A 19,988-nucleotide genomic window follows, 5' to 3' on the forward strand; every position below is an offset into this window, starting at 1 on the left:
ATGTAGAGAGGAAGAGTAAATTTATCTTATAATTGCAACAACTTTACGTTGTGTTCGTATTCTGAGCGAGAGATAGGGTAATTTTATCTTATGTATGCAGCAACTTTCCGTTATGAGCGCGAGGTAGTGGAAGTCGAATTTTGTCCGGTTCGGCGTGCCATAGTAACCTGCATGTCCTTTTCCTCGGAAATATTACTTCTTGAAGACATTTATTTAAGCTCCTATTAGCTAGGAGGATTCAAGTAAACCTGGAGTGTCGTCTCCCATTTTAGGCGGGGCAGTAAAAAATTCACGGACATAACAAGTATCGCCATCTATCGTAGAACCTTTACACTTTTAATCGGCTTTTCGTCTGCTAGTTTTTCTATTCGCGTATTTCTAGTCCCGTGTTTTTAGTAGGAATAGGCAATGAATTTTAATATTCGAAAACTAGCAGACAATTTTTTTAAAAACATGTAGAAAAGGTGGCGTTAAACTCGTATGTCCGCGATTCTGGCTCGCGCTGCGTTGCCGTAGAGAGAGAGGGGAGCTCGTAGTGGGGGAATACACTTTTCTATTCCAGGGTACCGAGTTTTCATATTCCTAGCTAAAAGCTCTTAAACTGCTGGATTATCATAAAACGGAAATCTCTGCTTATACGCTTCTCGGGTTATCCGCTATGTGGCTCTTTCTAAATTGAAAAGGATAATTAACCCTCAATCTACATATAGTTGGCAGTATTCAGTAATTTTTTCCACTAACTGTCCTTGGAGAAGAGAAAGAACCATAGAAATCTCATAGGTAACTAGAATGCTGCCGCCTACGGCCGAGCTTGACGCCAGTTCGCCTTGAACCTTCAGCCAATGAGAGGCCGTAGAGTGGTTCCGCCAAGGAGGATAACAATCCTCCTTGGTTCCGCTACTATAGCGGGAGATAGGTGACGTCATTCTCTCTGGTGACATTAAATTCTTGGCAGAACCACTCTTTGAGCTCTGATTGGCTGAAATCTGGCTATCGTCTGCCACGGCGTTTGGTCCATTTGCCAGTTACACGGCAGCATTCTAGTTACCTATGAAATTTCTATGGAAAGAACCATCTTTAATCGCTTTTCCAAGAGCTGAAAGACTATTATAGGTAAAATTATTTAGAATTGGAAGTTTCCAGAACTCAAAAGTCGGTAACACTGTTTTTGGAGCAGAATGAAAATCAAATTGAAAACACATAAAGGTAAAATTTGAGTAGCCTAGGCTCATGTCAAGGCACTTGATTGACTCAGTTTAAAATTGCAAGGTAATTTGAAATGTAACGTAGGCAAAAAGAGTTTAATACCTTTAACTTGAGTTACCGCTGTGCCGAAGAAATTTATTGTTAACAGTTTAGTCGACCCGGTGACGGCAATGATTGGGCTTTCTGGTTGAGTTATCATTCTTATCGTTCGCTGGAGTAATGGTGGGTTTCTTTCTGAATCATTGCACATTGCGTAATATTCGAAATTTTTATTAACGTTTCGGGGAAAAATAGTACAGTTCAGTTAGTGTTCACCTGATTGGGAAATATAATTTTTTTAAACAATTCTTAATGCACCTCACAAAATATGCAATTCATTCTGCTCTAAAAATTAAGAACAGATTGTGAGTAGTATGAAATGCCTCTTTGCCATTTCTCCTTTTCATAAGGTTTTCAAGGAATTGAATATCTATAAAACTCTAGAACTAGGTTTTATAGAGGTTTTATTTAGATTTTTTAAAAGATATCTCCTAATTTATGGTTTACCATAGCCTTTTCTTTATTTTAACTGTCATCTTGTGTATGTCCTGTAAAGTGAAAATCATTCTTAAATATTATTTGTATATTTTATAGGATTCATTCCCCAAAAAATGGGAAATGGTTTCCAATCGTTGTATATTGCTCTCTTAACTTTCATCTCAATAATGCTATGTAATTCTTACATAACTTAGTTCAGTACCATCATTTCTGTAAAACCCTTATAATTGAAATGGTGTATTCCACGTGCTAGCTTTGTTTTGTAGAACCACATCTATATAGTACTTTTTTGCCATATTAGATATACTACGAGAAGTTATTGAATAAGAGGTTAATTTTTTTACCTCAATTTATGCTGACTCTTAAAAGCTCTCTAATAATGTTTTTATGAAGTTTTTTTTTAAACCTTAACCTTCACCAGAAAGCTCTCTATTGTACAACTAGTCCATCACCAAATAACTTTAGCTATAACCACATTGTGGAGTGCAGAGGTGGACTGGCAATGTTTGCTGATGGCATATTTAGGAGTTGGAAAGTCTAAGGGCTTGCCATAAAATTTTGATAGCACTATCTTACCACCCAAACTCAAATGTAGTAATTGTCCTGTGTGATTTTTTCCACTTGGCCTGTCTGACTCTGATTATGTGGGGTATTTTTTCTGAAAAATTTGCCTTACAAATAATTGTTTTTGCCTTTTATCTGTCTCCAATCTTTGGGATCTTCCTTCCTGACTAGATTGCTGCTACCTTTATTTAAATTTTGAACCATTTTTACGACAAGTATTTAGATTCCGTATTTTGCATTATGTTTCATTATATCTTTCATTAATGACAAAGATTATTGGTACTGTAGGCCTGACGGTGGCAGAGAGAATTGCTTACTCAATAGAGTATCACTCTTACCTTGGCTGAGGCTCTTTTTTTTGCCTGGGGTAAAACATGTTTGATGTTGATGGAGCTATTGTATGATCTACAAATCGGGTTCTTTTATTGAAATTTCTTGTTACCTTAATTTAAAATAAAATAACAAATATTAATTGCTTTTCGTATTTTATCATTTGCAGATGGAATTTTGAAATGAATGTTTCTGCTATTATATTATTTTAATTGCTCCAGTGATATAAATGTAAGTACCAGTACACTGTTAAATAAGTCTTCGGCCGTTGGGATTTTGGCACTTATTTGCGATTATCTCAAAAACTATGAATGATAGCAAGTTGAAACCAATTTTATTTTTAATATTTTACCAATATCTTTCATATCTATGTCTTGGTTCATGTGTAGAATTTCTATATCCGCCGGAGACGCCAAATATCGTTTTTGACAACTTTTTTAATTATGATGTTACGCCCCTGAAACCTGCATTTTTGGATTCCAAAGGGTCGATTCATATTTAGAAAGTGCCATTGCTACGTCGAACGGCTGCTAAGATATGGCCTATCGAAAATTCGGGTCTCATTCGGAAAATTCTAAAATGCCTAATTAATAAATATTATTAATCCGACATATAACCACAGCCTTCCAACAACTCGTTAAATCAATATATATATATGCTTATTGTGTTACCCGCAATGAAACGACGAAAGTTGTTTTTATCCTCAACAATAAGATATTATTTCTCGGTCGCCTCGAGCATTTTAGAATTTTCCGAATGAGACCCAAATTTTCGATAGGCCATATCTTAGCAGCCGTTCGACGTAGCCGGATAACAATGGCATTTTCTAAATATGAATCGACCCTTTGGAATCCAAAAATGCACGTTTCAGGGGCGTAACATCATTATTAAAAAAGTTGTCAAAAACGATATTTGGCGTTTCCGGCGGATATGGAAATTCTACACGTGAACCAAGACATTGGTATGAAAGATATTATTAAAATATTAAAAATAAAATTGGTTTCAACTTGCTATCATTCATAGTTTTTGAGATAATCGCAAATAAGTGCCAAAATCCCAACGGCCGAAGACTTATTTAACAGAGTGTACATAAAGCGAGCTTAAAAACGTCTTTCTCAAGCCTAGCTGCTTTCTCTAGATAGAACTGTGGGGGTTATATAGGAGAACCACATATCTAAGTCAATTTAACTTCGACGGTATCAGATTTTACTAGTCGGTTCCTACATGCAGTCAGAAGTGTGTAAAAAAACCCCTTTGGAAAGTTTAGTCAAATTGAGTAACAACAGAATCACCCCCTGTTGTTATGTAACTGTGGCGGACAAGTACTGAATTCAAGTTTTTATTCATTATGATATTGCGATATGGTCTATTCGTAGATAGAGATAATAGATAATCTATCTAAATGTGATATGATTTTTTTTTATATATTTCTCATGTTTTTCGCGGATACAATAGAGTTTAGCCCAGAGAATATGAGGGTATTTTTTTAGGCCACTAATGAAGATTATTCAATTTAATTTAAACGTTTTGACAATTTTTGGATGTTTATATTTTTTTTGTGTATTTGCCAACACCTTACTCTTTTTTTAAATTTAGCTTAAGGATAGTTTTTAGTGGTAGTAAGTATTGGTGCCGCACGCGAGCATAGCAAATGTGTGGGGGGCACGTGGCGCCACCCCAGCCCCATATTTATATTACACCTATGGGACATCTGGAATCGTACCTACTAGCATCGTAACTAGTGCAATTGTGATGAAAAGCCTTTATTTGTAGTACTCGCAAAACCAAGGCAAAGTGAGGTATGCTATGGGTAAAAATTATAGCATCTTTAGGGTTAAATATTTCAAAAGAATTTATTTATTTATTCTTAAAGAGGATATGCCTAAGACAATAAAAGCTTCTGTGGCGCCCTAAAAAAATCTTAAAATACATCAACAATAAATGGAGCTCAAAAGAACAATGTGTGGGCTACCTAAACAGTGGTGTTGGTGAACGCATGACAAAAAGAATTACAACAAAACACGTAAAAATTCTCATATTTGCGAAACTTTAAAAAAAAAATACCCACACTATGTACGTGTACGTGACAAGGTCTACCAGGGGCAAGCCAAAAATAAAAAATCAACAAGGCCGCTGTAGTTTACTTCACCAAAAAAAGCTGGGGCTGTAACTAGGCCTGTACTATTTTTTTGGAAAGCTGCTTTGTTAAAAATGGATTGACTCTGTCATACATTATTAAGATAGTTAATGACAGCTACGGTTCTAAGCTGTGGTGATTTGCTAGGAGCTTATTACGATACTAATGTCACATGAAGTTAAGGAATGGAATATTTATTATTTCTCAATACAAAATAAATAATGGAATAATGAACTAGCAGGTTGCCTTGTTGAACATTGATAGTGTTCAACTAAACAGAGCTCGCTGGTGCCAAACCAGATTCACTGTTCTATTATGCGAGCCATTAGTGTTCATACGGGGACCCTGACCCCGGTACGGAGGATGAAAAATAAAGTTGGGGGTGTTATTTTTTGGGGTTAATTTTTGGGAATGGATGTTTGAAGTTTGAGCTTTGGAATTAGAGCCTATTTATTCCCTTATATAGGTTTTTTTTTTATATTTGACTTTCTCTCCCTCGACTCATGTTTTTGGTGTAATGAGAATAGCCCTATTATAAAAGGCGACCTTTGGAAGTTGTGAACTTGTAATTCGTTTTAGTTGAATTTGGCGAGTTCGCGTCTCCCCTCTCCAGTGAGCCCACTCTTGTTGGATTCGTCGGTTAGTCACTATAAAAAGCAAGTAATATTTTTTTTAAATGCCTAAGCAATCGGTTATTTGGGATCATTTTTTTTAATACTGTAACTAGCCAGTTTTAAGTCTGTAATAAATAATATAGAACTTTTTATTGGGTAATTTTTTTACTATAAACCTTTTTTTCACAAAATTATTTGGTTCTTTTAGTTATAAATAAGCCAATATAGATGTTTTAGGTGGTGGCATACTGGCCTTACCTTGTCGAAACTATTTTTATCAGGGATAGCTTAACCTTGACCCCGACCCCGAGTAATGTTTTTCGGGGATACCTTAACCCCGACACCGACTTAATTTTGACCCTGTACGAACACTAGGAGCCATACCCTAGTGCCTGCAAGAGCCAAGGTTTTCCATGGCCTAATTAAAACACAAGTAACTCATGCAACCCCCACTGAAATATTACGATTTCAATTTTCCTTGAGCGCTTATACTCCTACAGCGCCAGACATGGATTGTAAATGGCTCGGCTCTAGAATGACAGTGCATGGCAAGAGGTGATGTGGTGGAAAATCATGATCAAACATGAGCTTGTAGATGGGGTCCCTTATCAATTATTCATCAACTTTTGATCTTACATTTAAATATAAATACTGATTTATTTTGAACAATTTTTGTTTTTTACGATAATTAGCTCTTTTTTAGCTTAATTTATAATGATTTACACGCTGTTTTTCTCTTTTCAGGTTCACAAACTTTATGGATCTTTCAGGCAGATTCTCTATTGCTTTCCTTCTTGGAAATAATTTTAATTTAACATGATATATGCTGATTAGTATATAATAATAACTCAGCTATAGTTATTTATTATTGTTTAGTAATATTTCTTGTGGTTTATTCTGTGATAGATTTATTTATTGCTTAAGAAGTTGAGCTCTTAAAATTTTCTGAGGATTTAAATTTAAAAATTTATAAGAAATTAAAATGGGACGATACACGGGCAAGAAATGCCGACTGCTAAGCATGTTTTCCCTCACAACGAGCTTCTTTTTGGTTGAAATTATTGTTGGCTACGTAACAAACTCAATGGCTCTCGTAGCGGATTCATTTCACATGCTGTCTGATGTTATAGCACTAGTCATTGCCTTCCTAAGTGTCAAGGTTTGTATATTCTTTGTCACTCTTGAAAATAAGTATATAATATTCTTAAAAGTTTTGTTATTTGCTTTCGGTGCTCTGGAGTAGCCTTATGTAGCAGGGTTGGCTGGTTTGAACCATGGTATAAATCATGATTTAAAAAAAGAACCAATGGTTTTTTTTAATTAACTAAAAATGATTACAAAATGTTTGTACATTTTCTTACCAAAATATTACATTTCTAAAAAATTTACAAGGTGACCACATTTCCTATATTTTCAATACCTTGCTTATATGATTATCTTTTAAAAGGTATTATATACTTCTGGTAAAAAGTTTATTTTGCTTTGCTTGTTAAGTAATTAGCTTGTCCTGTTTTTTGGATTATAATGGAATTCCAAGTCTTGGGAAATTCTACATTGCTCTTGAATATTTGCTTACGCCGTGAAGTGCTTAACAAATGGTTTAGTCATAACTGAAATAAACCAAAGTTATCCTAAATCTCAAATAAGAATGGCATTTTCCATATGGGGTCTCCCTTTAATCGAAGTTTTCCAGTTTTGCGCCTCCATAACTCCACTATTGTCATCTAGTGACTAGTAGGTGATGACTTGTATATCGTATGTAGATAACCAGAATTCCCTAGTGCAATTTTTGGCGGGGGGTGCAATTCCGATGGGTTTTCATCTCCCCATGTTAATACTTTGGTTCATTTACTTCTGGTCGTTATCAAGCCTAAAATTTCTAGTCAAGGCTTAATTTTCCGTTTTGAAATGTCTCTCTAAGCTGTTTAAGTACAGAAGTACTTTATGCCTCTCAAAAATTGCCAAATGGCAATGTAGTAGTATTTTGTGCCCTGGTTCCTAAGGAAAAAGATTTATAGCTACTCAGCTTTGCCAAAATGTGGTTGTTATTTTAACTTAAAAATGCAAGTTCATTTTGCAAAACCTCAGTGAAAAAGTACCTTAAATCATATTTATATTTCTTTGTTATTATTTAATGTTTTCCATATAAAGCCATTTAAATGGTATTTTTATTAAAATTTACTTATTTAGATGTCGCCAAAAAAGTGGTCCAAAAATACGTTTGGTTGGGCGAGAGCGGAAGTATTAGGTGCTCTAGTGAATGCAGTTTTTCTTGTTGCTCTGTGTTTTTCTATACTCGTGGAGTCTTTGAAGCGATTCTATGACCCTGCAGATATTCACGACCCACAACTTATACTTTACGTGGGAGTTATTGGACTACTTGTCAATGTTATTGGCCTTTTTCTTTTTCACAGTAAGTTCGTTTTTGTTTTACGTAAGATTAGAGTTCGTAGTAGTTTCCAATTTGCGTAATGGAAAAGTGTCAAACCCCATGGCTATACTAGCTATATATCTAAGTTGAGTACGAACCAACTAAAAATAATTCGCATTGGGTACACATTTATGATAAAGGCAATTGATTAATAACTTATGCAATTTGAAAATATTGTTCTTCATTTCTTTCAGGTCATGGCCACAGCCACTCAAGGGGCCATCATCACAGTTTGGCTACTCTTGATGACGTGTTAAATGATGAAGATATCAACGAGAATAGCAGGGGAAGATATCACATGCATAGTCACGCCCTTCCTGCACCAACATGCAAGAGCAATGATGGCAAAAAAGGTAAACATAACATATTAGTATGAGTAAGATTTCTTTGAAACTGGTTCTACTATAACCTAGCCATTAAAAAAGTCCTCATATCTACATTTCTCTAGTTTAATCTGCGAACAGTGCAACTCTAGTACGAGCTGGACTAGGAGGCAGAAATTAATTACCCCTTATATTAAAGATTAAAGTTACTTCGATTTGGGTTTTCGCCCCTGAAATAGAACTATTAAAACTAGGTGTGTTAAAAATATTTGGTTACACCGAATAATTAGATTCAATACCAAATTGAATATTCTTCTTTGAAAATTTTCCAGAACAGTAAAGAAAAACCATAAGTGTATAATAGGGATGCACCGATATGGGTACAGCCGATATATCGGCCGGCCGATATATCGGCTAATCGTGGCCGATAATATCGGCCAATATTAACAAAGTTACCTATCACAATATTATGCTTTTTTGTTTACTCTCGTAACCACCTGTTAAAAAATGATATGATATATGGAATAATTATTTCCTACAACAGCGATCAACTGGCCTTTTTAAAAGGAAATGTAAGGTTGTGGCAATAAATGTTTTCCATTAATTAGTTAGTTGAGTATCGCCTTTTTTTAAAGTTTTTCCTGAAAATATTTTTCTAATACCAGAAGTATCGGCTAATATCGGCCTCGCTTAAGCCGATATTGGCCGATACCGATATTTGAAAAATTAGCCGATATATCGGTTACCGATATATCGGTGCATCCCTAGTGTATAATATTAATTGTTACATATGTGTGACACTTCCTATTCTTCACATGCAAAAGTTTTACTGAGAGATATTCACAAGACTCTGCATTACAGGCTTTGTCAGCGTTTTGCGTCCGCTTGCTAACGCATCACACATAGCCTTGCTAGGGGGAGATTTTCTTCTTGTGATGATGTCACTCCATTACTAGCTCTCAGTAAAATATCCTCCAAAGTGACAAACTTATGGAAAAATATAATAATAGACTCATGGTAAAACTAAAACTAGATCAATGTGTCAAATTTGGTATTCAAAATTCTATTTGGTAATTGAGTAGTTAACTTACTGTTTTTTTCATTCATAATATGACCAAATTATTCGTCATTTGAAACATTCGATTTGGTGTTTGAAGTGGCAAAAAAATTATTTGGTATATATTGTATTGTTATTTTTCAATTTAAATGTATATTTTTTTGTCTTCTAGTTGCTGAAAGCCAATTAAATATGCATGGAGTTTTCTTACACGTGCTTGCTGATGCATTAGGTTCTGTTATTGTTATAATCAGTGCATTAGTTATATGGCTTACTTCGTGGGAATACAAAAATTATGTTGATCCTGCTTTGAGGTAAGTGTTCAAATAGTGGTTTTCCAGTTTTTCACTCATTGAACCCTTTTTTTCTTGTGAACCAATGTGTGACTATAATAGACTATTATAATTAGGGATAGTGACTTGGGTATATTATATAAAGAAAGGGCAGTGCTTTAAATGGACTTATTCATTCACGTGTTTACTTTCAAAGCTTCCAATTATTTTGAAGTCAATAGCTGTGCCGTAAGAAGTAATCTTTATGAAGCAGAACGATATGAGGAAAAACTTTTACGGAACAGAACTGTGTTCTGGTCCATTTTTAGCACTGAGAAAGGGAGAATGACTTAGGAGTATTTTAGCCTAGCTCCAAATTCCCCTCGTGCTCTCAAAGTAAGCTCTTTCCCCCCCACAAAAAGGCCAACCAGCCTGCTCTCATTGGTTCCCAAAGCTTAAGGCATTTCATATTTCACCTGTACTTTGCCAGAGGGATCTGTAGGGCTGCACCCATTAGAATCTGTCATAGTGTATATTAGAAAGATATTTTTAAGTTTTAAATTCATTTTGATTCATTGAATCTGATAATTACTATTTACATCTTGTATTAAGATTGAATTCAGCTTAATAGAAAACATGTAGTCCCAACTGTAGCCGCCGTTTTCATGATTCCTGGAAGTTATCCTCGATCTACCCAGAGAACCTGCATTGGTACAGGAGTTTCTGTTCCACCCCCCCCCCCCCCTCTGTGCTGGACAAAGCTGAAAGGTGGATGCCAGGTTGTTGTTAAGAAAATCATGAAAACAGCCCACATTCTCTGTTAACCTGAATTCATTCTTGCTTTTATAATTCCTCATTAATTTTCATTTTACGGTTATGATGAATTCATTCTTGCTTCTATTATTTCATTTCATTAATTTTCATTTCAGTGTTATGATGGTATGCCTTATTATGAAAAGTACTTGGCCACTTTGTAAGTTTTTACCAGTACATTTTCTGTTTTTAAAGATCAGAGCTGAAAAATAACTCGCTGTATTTAGTGAATTTTAATACTATAACGTATTAAAATTGACTTAATTACTTTAAACTGTTGGTTGTGAAAGGTTTTATATCTCATGCAAGAGAAGTATCTAGGACATAAAATTGAAACCTTCACAGACCGGCCAAGGCAGTTTTCAATGGATCTAATTTTCTAAATCCACACCACAGAAGTGTACTGGGCATCACTGCTCAAAATGTAAATGTTAGTATGTTACACTGCTGATTTAATATAAGTCTGGCTAAAATTAGTCAAGGTTCTTGAAACTGATGCTTTTCTTTCAAAATACATATTTATAAGAAATGTAGTGCGGGGTAAAATAAATAAGGTAATTTTTCAGCTGTGATTCACTGTGACCTGATGTGAATTTTTAGATGCTATTGCTTGCGTTAGAGGGTCTTGCTATGCAGCTTGGTATGTAATGTTTTGTTTTAATGTTGCAGTGGTGGAATCAGCTCTTATCTTATTACAAACTGTGCCAACACATATTCAAGTTGATTCTCTTCAGAAGAAACTCTTGCAGAAAGTAAATTGTATTTAATAATAATTTGATATTCAATAGTAGACAAAATTGAACTACAGCGGCCTCATGTGCTTTTTTTGGTGGAGAATGAAGTACTTGACGCGTAGATTACGAAACTAATTTTATTTGGACCGCAAGATAATTTTTTTAATTAAGTTAATTTTTAAAAAGTAGTAATTTTAGGGAATTACCATTTTTTTGGCGGAGAATGTAGCACTTGATGCGTAGATTACGAAACAATTTTTTCGGGCCGCAAATGATAATTTTTTTAATTAACTTAATTTTAAAAAAGTAGTCATTTAAGGGGATTAGTAACGTTTTTCTAAAAAATAGTTCCGCCGTGTATCCGTCGACACCACTTTTGACGCGCCCCAGCCCCATTCCGAGCATTGACTGTGGGCCTTCTGTAATCGTACCTAGTGGCATCGTAATTAGTGAAATCGTATCAACGAAAATAGTTACAAAAATGAGAACAGGTTTGCTTCCAACACACTTAAAAGACATTAATAAATTCCCCGTATTGGCGCCTGACGCACTTTGAGAAATTGAGATTCCCCGTATTGGCCCAGTTTTATCCAGGCACCAGAATAGGGGAGAAAAAAATGTACCAGCGTGTGCTTTTAGGGAATAATGAAAAAACCGCCCCTTTTTAAGGGGAACTAGCTTACAATATGGGTGATAAAAGGAATTCAGAGTCATTCTCCCGAAATATACATTCATTCTCAGTGGCGTAGCTAGAAATTCCTCAAGGGGGGTCGAATATGTGAATGTTTAAAGAGGGGTTGAGAAGGGGTGGGAATTTAGTACAGTCGAAGGTAGGCCCAAGGGGGGTCTGGACCCGAAACCCCCCCCCTTGACTACGCCACTGTTCATTCTTGCCTGCAGAGCTATTTTAAGTACAATAATTACACAACCAATAGATGATTCTGAAATAAAATATTGATAAATACATGTACAGAAGAGTTAATTTTTGGGTGTGTGCTCTTGATATATTAGTAGTTTTGTGGTTCACGCAATTTTGCTTGAGCATTGAAAATTATAAAAGAAGCTCCCACTCAAATACTTTAACCATACAATCTTTTACAGAATCACCTATTTGACTGTAACACAATTTCTTATAAATTATCTCAACAGCCATTCCAGAGATCCTCCCAATACCCCTGCGACCCTCTATTTTGTGCCAATGGTGGTGCCCCTCAACATATGGGAGAAAACTATAGCGATGTCATAAGCAAAAAATGGGTTTTCTTGTGGCGAGTGACGGAAATTATGCTTGAATTTTTATTGACGTGTTTTTGTGAGATTTATATCTCTAAAAGCGCAGCGACTAGCAGTATCTCTGGTCATTCTACCTAAGTACAAATAAATACATTATCTGGTGGAGAAAAAGAGCGAATCCTCTCAACCTCCCTCGCCTTTACCCCTTATACTACCTCTTTTCATCCGGTAGCATGCATTGGGTTTGTGCATAATTTTCATTTTTTTACCATCAGACGGATTCATGTAGCCAGTCTGGCCAGTCATAAGCCTAACGTTAAAATCCCATTCGTGTCAAACTTAGGGGGGCCTTGATAGTCTTATGATACGTGTGCTGATAATTTATTAACATTTAAAATTGTTACGATGAAAATGTTGATAATGATTAGAAATTAACCTAGGGTAGAACAATAATCAGTGAACCCTTGGGAAATGCTATCAATGAAAATTCTGTTGAGAGGAAAACTATACGGTGATTATCACAAAGTTGCCTAATGTTTGGTAGCACAATCGTCAGCAAATTTAGAGTAACAATCTTCCTCATTGTATTTAAAATTTATCCAAACATTTTTAATTATCATACCCTAGTCATACCGAGTTAAAAGTTGGTTAAAATAATTTAAGTAATATTAATTTTACTGTACTTGAGATTTTTCTAGATAAATGTTTTTTGTTTGAATAGATTGACGGAGTTTTGGCAGTTCATGAATTTCATGTGTGGCAGCTAGCTGGTGAGCGAATCATTGCTTCTGCCCATATTCATTGTAGAAATCTCTCAGAGTATATGCAAATTGCTGAAAGAGTGAAGCAGTTTTTTCATGACGAGGGTATTCATTCAACGACAATTCAGCCAGAATTTGTCAACATTATCGGTGAGACTGAAGTAAGTTTGAATTTTTCTTATTACTCTCTAAGTCTTAAGTTCGTATAGCTTATATTCAAGACTTCCTTTCAGCTTGATGAAAATAGTGTAGTTAAAAGTTATTGTAAAATTTAGCAAACTAAATGATCGGGGATGGGCATTTTTTCAAACTATTCTCAACCCACAAGCTGCGTCTGTGACATACATTTATAAGTCTCACGCTCTTCTTAAGAGTGGTTATCAGGTAATGTGCACTCTCGTATCCACTCAGAGCAAATGTTTAAACTGATGGCTCATCTCTTCTCTTACTCTATTTTCTTACAAAAGTGAGCCCTCAATATATTCACTTAATATATAATTTATTACAGCTCTCACTGAATGTAGAAATGAATTAGTTTTTTTTAAATAACCAAATTTAAACTTATTTTGACATATTGCCTCAGGTTTGGAAGAAACCGGTTTTTAAATCAAAAGTTTTTTGGTTTAAACTAGTTTTTTTAAAAACAGTTTTATATTACTTTAAAACTTTTTTCGCTTTTGTTAATCTTTTTTAACTAGTTTAAAAATTTACTTTATTTTTTGGTTCTCTTTAAGACTGTGCCTGGTTGATTATTAGCCAATAAACAACTATATAGAAACGCAGTATTGCTTTAAAATCTGTTTTTGTAGATGTAGTTTTTGTTTTGAACATTACAAAAGTCTCCAGACTTTTTAGGTTCAGTTTCATAGTGTTTTGATAAGAAAATGTTCAAATAATTGGGAATGCTGCCCTTCTCTCCATTATTTTAAAATTTAACACTCATTCGGACTCAAAATGGTCTGACCCACCTCAAAATAAGCTGAGCATTCCCATTACTGTAGGTTATACTTTAAAGTGAGAAAGAGTATACAATTCTTACGAAAATACTTTTGTATTTTATTGAAGATTTGAAATGAAATTAGCCATAAAATTAAAATTCACATTTTTCAAATCATAAGCCGAAAACTTTCAGAACGATATCATTAACCCACTGGCTTATTTTTGTATATCTTTGTTGTCCAAGCTCCAAAAGTAAAAGATCTTCAGATCAGTGGTTGTTTTTAAAGAAACTACATCAAAATAAGTGGTTTCAAATATACTTTAACAGTTTCGTGTTTAGAATGACCTTGAAATGATAAAAACTAATTTACAATGAAAATCTAAAATGAAGATAAAACTTCCTGCCATTTATTTGAAGTATTTTATCAGTAACACTAGAAGTAAAACTCTTAAGAGAGGAGTATTAATCTCCCTATATCACTGATTATAAGTGCTTGAAACATATGTAATAAATCGGGCTAAAACTATTTTCAAAATGCTTTTGGAAGAAAACTGTTAAAAAACCATTGCATGTAGATATTATTTATTATTAGATAAAAGACCGAATCCACTAACAAGGAGACGACTCGAGGTGTAACACACCGATTTTGTTCAAACTCGGGGGTTTGGTAGACCATGTAACTTGAAACACCCTAAAGGGAAATGTCTCCATAGGCAACCGTTTTGCCATGGCAACCAAAAATGTTTCTGACAACCCAAAATTGAAATTTTCCCATAGAAAATAACATGGGAATCTGACCAATATTAAAAATTTAATTTTTGAAAATGCTAAAAATAGAAAATATAAATAAAAAAATAATGAAAAAGTTCGAAGTTGATTAAAATCTTTACAGTATCCTTACATTTGGTCAGATTCCCATATTCAATAGGAAAATTTCCATTTTGTATTGTCAAAAACATTTTTGGCTGCCATGGCAAAACGGTTGCCTCTGGAGACATTTCCCTTTAGGGTGTTTCAATTAAGTTACATGAAGGTCTACCAAACCCCCGAGTTTGAACAAAATCGGTGTGTACAACCTCGGGTCGTCTCCTTGTAAGTTAAACCTTGGAGGAGAGAAGGGGCATCCTGTAGGGGAAAATATGAAAACCATAGCTCGGGACGTTTTTTTTGGTCCGACTCTCGTTAAATGCTGCCACCATTGAGGGGAATTTGGAACTATATTATTATTTTTTTCTATTTGACCTTGACCGACAACACAGATCGCGACTAGCAAGCTTTATAGGATGTTGATCGGAATGTTTTATACAGTTTTTGATAACGTTATAAACTTAAAATGTAAGATGAAATATTTCCATTTTTGTTTACTTCAATTAAAAAAAATGGTCGCTAATCACGCGTAACATCAAAAAGCCTCAATTGGTTTTTGAGATGGATATGGGTTTTCTTGGGTTGGGCCTTGTTTATCAATGAAATTCAAATTGCAAACATGATGTTTTTCAACGTGGATTCAGTAATGGAGTTTCGGTTAATACTAAAAATAAATTTTTGGGTGAGCTCTAACTTAGCATTTCTCTTTCCGCGTTTAGGTACCGGATAAAAAAATATATTCTTTTGAAATCTTGAATCACTTCTACAATCTATATAACAACCGTACTTTCCCGTAATAATGAATTAATTGTAAAAGTTTTAATATTTAAACTAACACATAAATACCGTTGGGCATTCCTAAGCCTTGTGTGATCTAAAAACGTCTTCCAAATGTGCAGACGACTAATTCGAATTTTTTAATAAATTTATCCACCGCGAGATGCTACTAAAGTCCTAGGGTCCGACCAAAAATTACTGCCCAATGCCTTCTCCTTGTCCCACGCTCAGGTACCTATCGCCTATGCTCTTGGTATTATATTTTCCCCTCCAGGAACCCCTTCTCTCCTCCAAGGTTAAACGCCAAAAAGTAAGAGGAGACCGACATTTAGGGAAACAAGATCGGTCCTTTGGCCTATGCCTTTCAGGCAGGGTTCGAAATAAAAACCCGCGAGTTTTTTTATTGGGTATGACCCACTTGAAAACAGTGGGTTTTTTTTCTGTTAGAAAGACTCAGTTCACACTTATTTTAATTTTAACACTTGTTTATTCTTATTTAGTTGATATATTTTGTCGCGATATCCAAAAATTTTATATATATGGTTCATAGATTTTACTAGAAACTTCTGAAATGTTATTAATATCGCAAGTCGAAATATGTTGATTTTTGTAATGTTAACTTGTTAGCCTAAATTTTAATAAAACCCAATAAACCTGATGGGTCTGGGTTTTTAAAAAAAAACTCTCTTTTAAACCCAGCTTCCAGGCGAATACAAAACTTAGACTAACGACAAAAATAATTTTGAAAGTTAAGTAAAGTTAGTCTTAAGTTTTTTATTCGCCCAGAAGACCTATAGGCCAAAGTACCACGCTTGATTCCCTAATAAAGCTTTATTTCCCTAATAAAGCTTTATTTCCCCTTAATATTGGTCTCTTACTTTTTCGCGTTTCACTTAGGAATTAGTAGCGGCACCAGCAACAGGACGGGGTAGGCCTGGGCCTACTTGAAATTTTGGTAGGGGCCTCCAAATGTCGTCTTAAGGGGCCTCCAAAATGTAATATATGAGCCTCCAAATTATTTAAGATCAGAAAATTATGTAATTTGTTTGCGAAATAATATATTTATTTATTAATTTTATTAATTTTTTTTAAAAAATTGCTGTTTTTATTCCTTTCAAAGGTACGAGTTACTTTTCTTTGACAGTAGTTAATTTTTAATTTTAGTTTTTCACGAGCCTACCTCCCTAAAAATCCTGGCGCCGCTACTGTTAGGAATGTAATAATAAATACTATGCAGTGTAAAATTGGAGCTATGATGCGCCCCCTAGAATCTGTGTTGAGTGAAAAGGTACACGTTTCATTTTTATGGCCTAGATGGATAGCTATTTTATAAACTTCTGGTAAAAACTGACGTTCCTTCCAAATAGAGCTTCAGTGTAAATGATTGAGTAGTTTAGCTCGCGTGGTTTGATCTAGTAAATGTACGTTACAGCAATTAAGTTAAATTAGACTTAATTTAATATTGTTTTTACTTTTAAGTACAAATTGTTTTTCTTTTGTGTGAATGAAGGCCACGCTTCCTTTATTTACTCAAATATCTCATTGCCCATTGGGGCTCTTCAAAAATTACGTAAATCAGTAAGGGTGGAAAGGGGAGTATATTAAAGCATGACTAAATCACACAGGGGAGGGGTCGCTTAAATGTTAAGTGACCTAAATTTTTACAATTATTAGCTTGGACTAACCAACTCCTGGACATGGCACTAGATAGGTGGCTATATGTACTATTAAACTCCTTACTACACCAACTCCCTCCCACTAAATAACTTTAAATTTTCCCTCTTACTTATCTCTCCAGGGGTTAGTTTGCCCTTGTTTTAAAGAATACCAGCTATTTAATACTCTTATTTAATAATTTATTTAGTTTTATAGAAATATAAAAAAATAATTTAAAAAATATTTCATAGTTTTAGGATAAATTGGAACGCTCATGGGTATGAGATTTCGGTCAGTAGAGTAACAAATCTTGTAGTGTACAATAATGTGGACATCAACTAAGCTTTATTTTTAACATTCATTGACTAGCTACATTTACATTTTATATTAAAATGCTTAAAACCACCAAAATTAATCTAGTAACCTACTCAATGGATCTTAGTGTGGAGTGATAGACAATGGAGAGGGTCCTCTATGTATAGGGCTCTTATCTTATCTATGGGTGACACTAGCGCCATCTGTTAGACTAATGGGTTTTATATCCATGGGTGCTATTATAATTAAGGGGGTTTAAGTATTTATTACGTAAATTAGGGAGTGTGGGTTTTCTAATTGTTTATCTTCCTGAAGCGAGAGGATGTTGAAAAAGTATTATTTTGTTGCATAATTTGTGAACAGCAGCACCATTACAATTTTTAAAATTTTATCCCATATCATTGCACTACTTTTGGTACCATAAGCATTCTTTAGAATAACTTATTTAATACTTCTTTTAGAGCGGAGACAAAGAAGACTGTGTATTAGACTGCCCAGAAAATACGAACTGTATGGCACAGACATGTTGTGGGCCCCAGAAAGAAGGCAGAGAGTCGCCAAAATTGGGGTTTTGTAGTGGAGGAAGTACTTCCCCTTCTTGTCGCCAAAGAACATACAGTACATCAGTTACTTCCAGTATGATGGACCGTCATAGTAAAGACTACTCTGACGACATGGAACTTGGTGATCTAACTAGAGATATTCGTGAAACGGGACTTTAATAATTTAATTGTGAACTCAAAGCGTATAAACCAAAAATGAACAAATTCAGTTTGTCACTGAAAATTGCATTTTGACCTTGCCTAAACCACGGAATCCACAAAGTTTATGACATGCTTCGTGAGATTTGGGCTATATTTCTTTTTTAAAGCGAACTGTATTGATTAAAGGGGGGGAGAATCAAATGTTTTCAGTAGCTTATATATACCGGTATACATACATATACATTAATGAAACTTTAATAAAGAATTTTTCTGTGATGTTTTGGATTTTTATTTACCATACTATACAAGTGCTGTAGGTTCAGTTCAAAATATCTCATAGGCCGCCCCAAATTTGGTTTTATATGAGAGCTTCAAAATCTTTCCCTTGTCGGGTGAAGTTAACTACAGCGGCCTCATTGATTTTTTTTTATTTTGCTTGCGCCTGATAGACCTTGTCACGTAGATAGCGAGGGTATTTTCTATTTTGGCCGCAAATGATTATTCAATTTTTTAATTTGATTAAAAAAATTGCTCATTTTTGGGCATTTTCACTTTTTTTATTGTACTTATTTTCGTCGTGTGTTCGCCGACACCACGTGATTTTCAGTCCTAATAATTTCCATGTAGTTTATAAAATTCGAATTTAGTAACGTCTTTTACCTGTTTTGGATGGAATTATCTTTGTCGTGTTGTCGCCTACACCGTCCGTGCCTACACCACGGCTTGTTACTAACCCTGGGTTTTTCGTTTTCACTCTTGGTTTCAGTTAGTGTTACTTTTACACGTCTTAGTTTTGAGTCCGTATTACTTTTCAGCAAAATAAAATTGAAATTAGCATGACTACAATTGAAAACCAGTCATTGTACATTTTCCTGTATATTAAATGCTTACACACTGTTTTCATTTTTGTTACGATTTCAAAAATTACGATGCCACTAGATACGATTCCAGATGGCCCACCGTTAATTATCAGAATGGGGCTGGGGGCCGCCAAAAATGTGGTGTCGGCGGCTACACGACGAAACTATTTTTCAGAAAAACGTTACTATTCCCCTAAAATTACTCCTTTTTTAAAATTAAGTTAGTTAAAAAAATTCTCATTTGTGGCCCAAACAAAAATCACTTCGAAATCTACGTGTCAAGTGCTTCATTCTCCGCCAAAAAAAACTTGAGGCCGCTGTAGTTTAATTTTGCCCAATTGCCTACCAAACCATTATTTTAATAATTTATATTCACATGAACTTGGTATATGGTGTACTTACAATTGGTGATTTTAATCCATTTTTCAAGCAAAACTATGCTTTGAATAGAGGATGTAGTTTTTAAGCTTTGAAATCAAAAACTAATTTAAATTTACTGTAAAATATATGGTAAAACATTGATATTTGGTTGTATTTTTAACTTCATTAGAAAGGTTTAATATTATGAATCAAATTTAAAAATTCTAACTGAATAATTAAAATTCCCAAGTGAACTAAATAACGAAACAATGTTTCAAGTTAATTCAAGTGTATTATGTAGATAGCATTATTTTTCTTAATAATGTAGGACAGTGCTACAGAGGCCATTTTTGTTAAGCAATTCTTAAGTACTATTTACACAATTCAAGCTGCACAGATTTCTGTTGACAACTTGACATTCTATAGCAGTTAGTAAGTGGGCAAAAATTACCAACCATAAGTTACTTCAAACAAAGGTCATTTATGAGCATGTTGAT

The 19,988-nt window shown here is 34.5% G+C and overlaps 1 protein-coding gene across 1 annotated transcript; it reads left to right on the forward strand.

Moving 5' to 3' along the window:
* The first annotated feature begins 1,210 nt into the window (after positions 1–1,210).
* Positions 1,211–18,547, forward strand: LOC149933897 (proton-coupled zinc antiporter SLC30A1-like). The gene is made up of 10 exons (XM_090181669.1): positions 1,211–1,428; positions 2,807–2,868; positions 6,133–6,547; positions 7,579–7,801; positions 8,014–8,172; positions 9,372–9,513; positions 10,401–10,444; positions 10,954–11,036; positions 12,973–13,173; positions 18,029–18,547. The coding sequence occupies exons 3-10, from the start codon at positions 6,371–6,373 to the stop codon at positions 18,287–18,289; spliced, it is 1,290 nt and encodes a 429-aa protein (XP_090037795.1). The 5' UTR covers positions 1,211–1,428; positions 2,807–2,868; positions 6,133–6,370; the 3' UTR covers positions 18,290–18,547.
* Positions 18,548–19,988: the final 1,441 nt, after the last annotated feature.

The sequence above is a fragment of the Leiobunum rupestre genome, chromosome 7, assembly GCF_980474605.1.
Source record: "Leiobunum rupestre chromosome 7, qqLeiRupe1.1.hap1, whole genome shotgun sequence".
Classification (NCBI taxonomy): domain Eukaryota; kingdom Metazoa; phylum Arthropoda; class Arachnida; order Opiliones; family Sclerosomatidae; genus Leiobunum; species Leiobunum rupestre.

Coding starts and splice junctions, on each gene's coding strand:
- LOC149933897 (XM_090181669.1), top strand. CDS start 6,371: ATGGGACGATACACGGGCAAGAAATGCCGACTGCTAAGCATGTTTTCC. Junction 11,037..12,972: donor AGAAGAAACTCTTGCAGAAA/GTAAATTGTATT, acceptor TTGTTTGAATAG/ATTGACGGAGTTTTGGCAGT. Junction 13,174..18,028: donor ACATTATCGGTGAGACTGAA/GTAAGTTTGAAT, acceptor TACTTCTTTTAG/AGCGGAGACAAAGAAGACTG.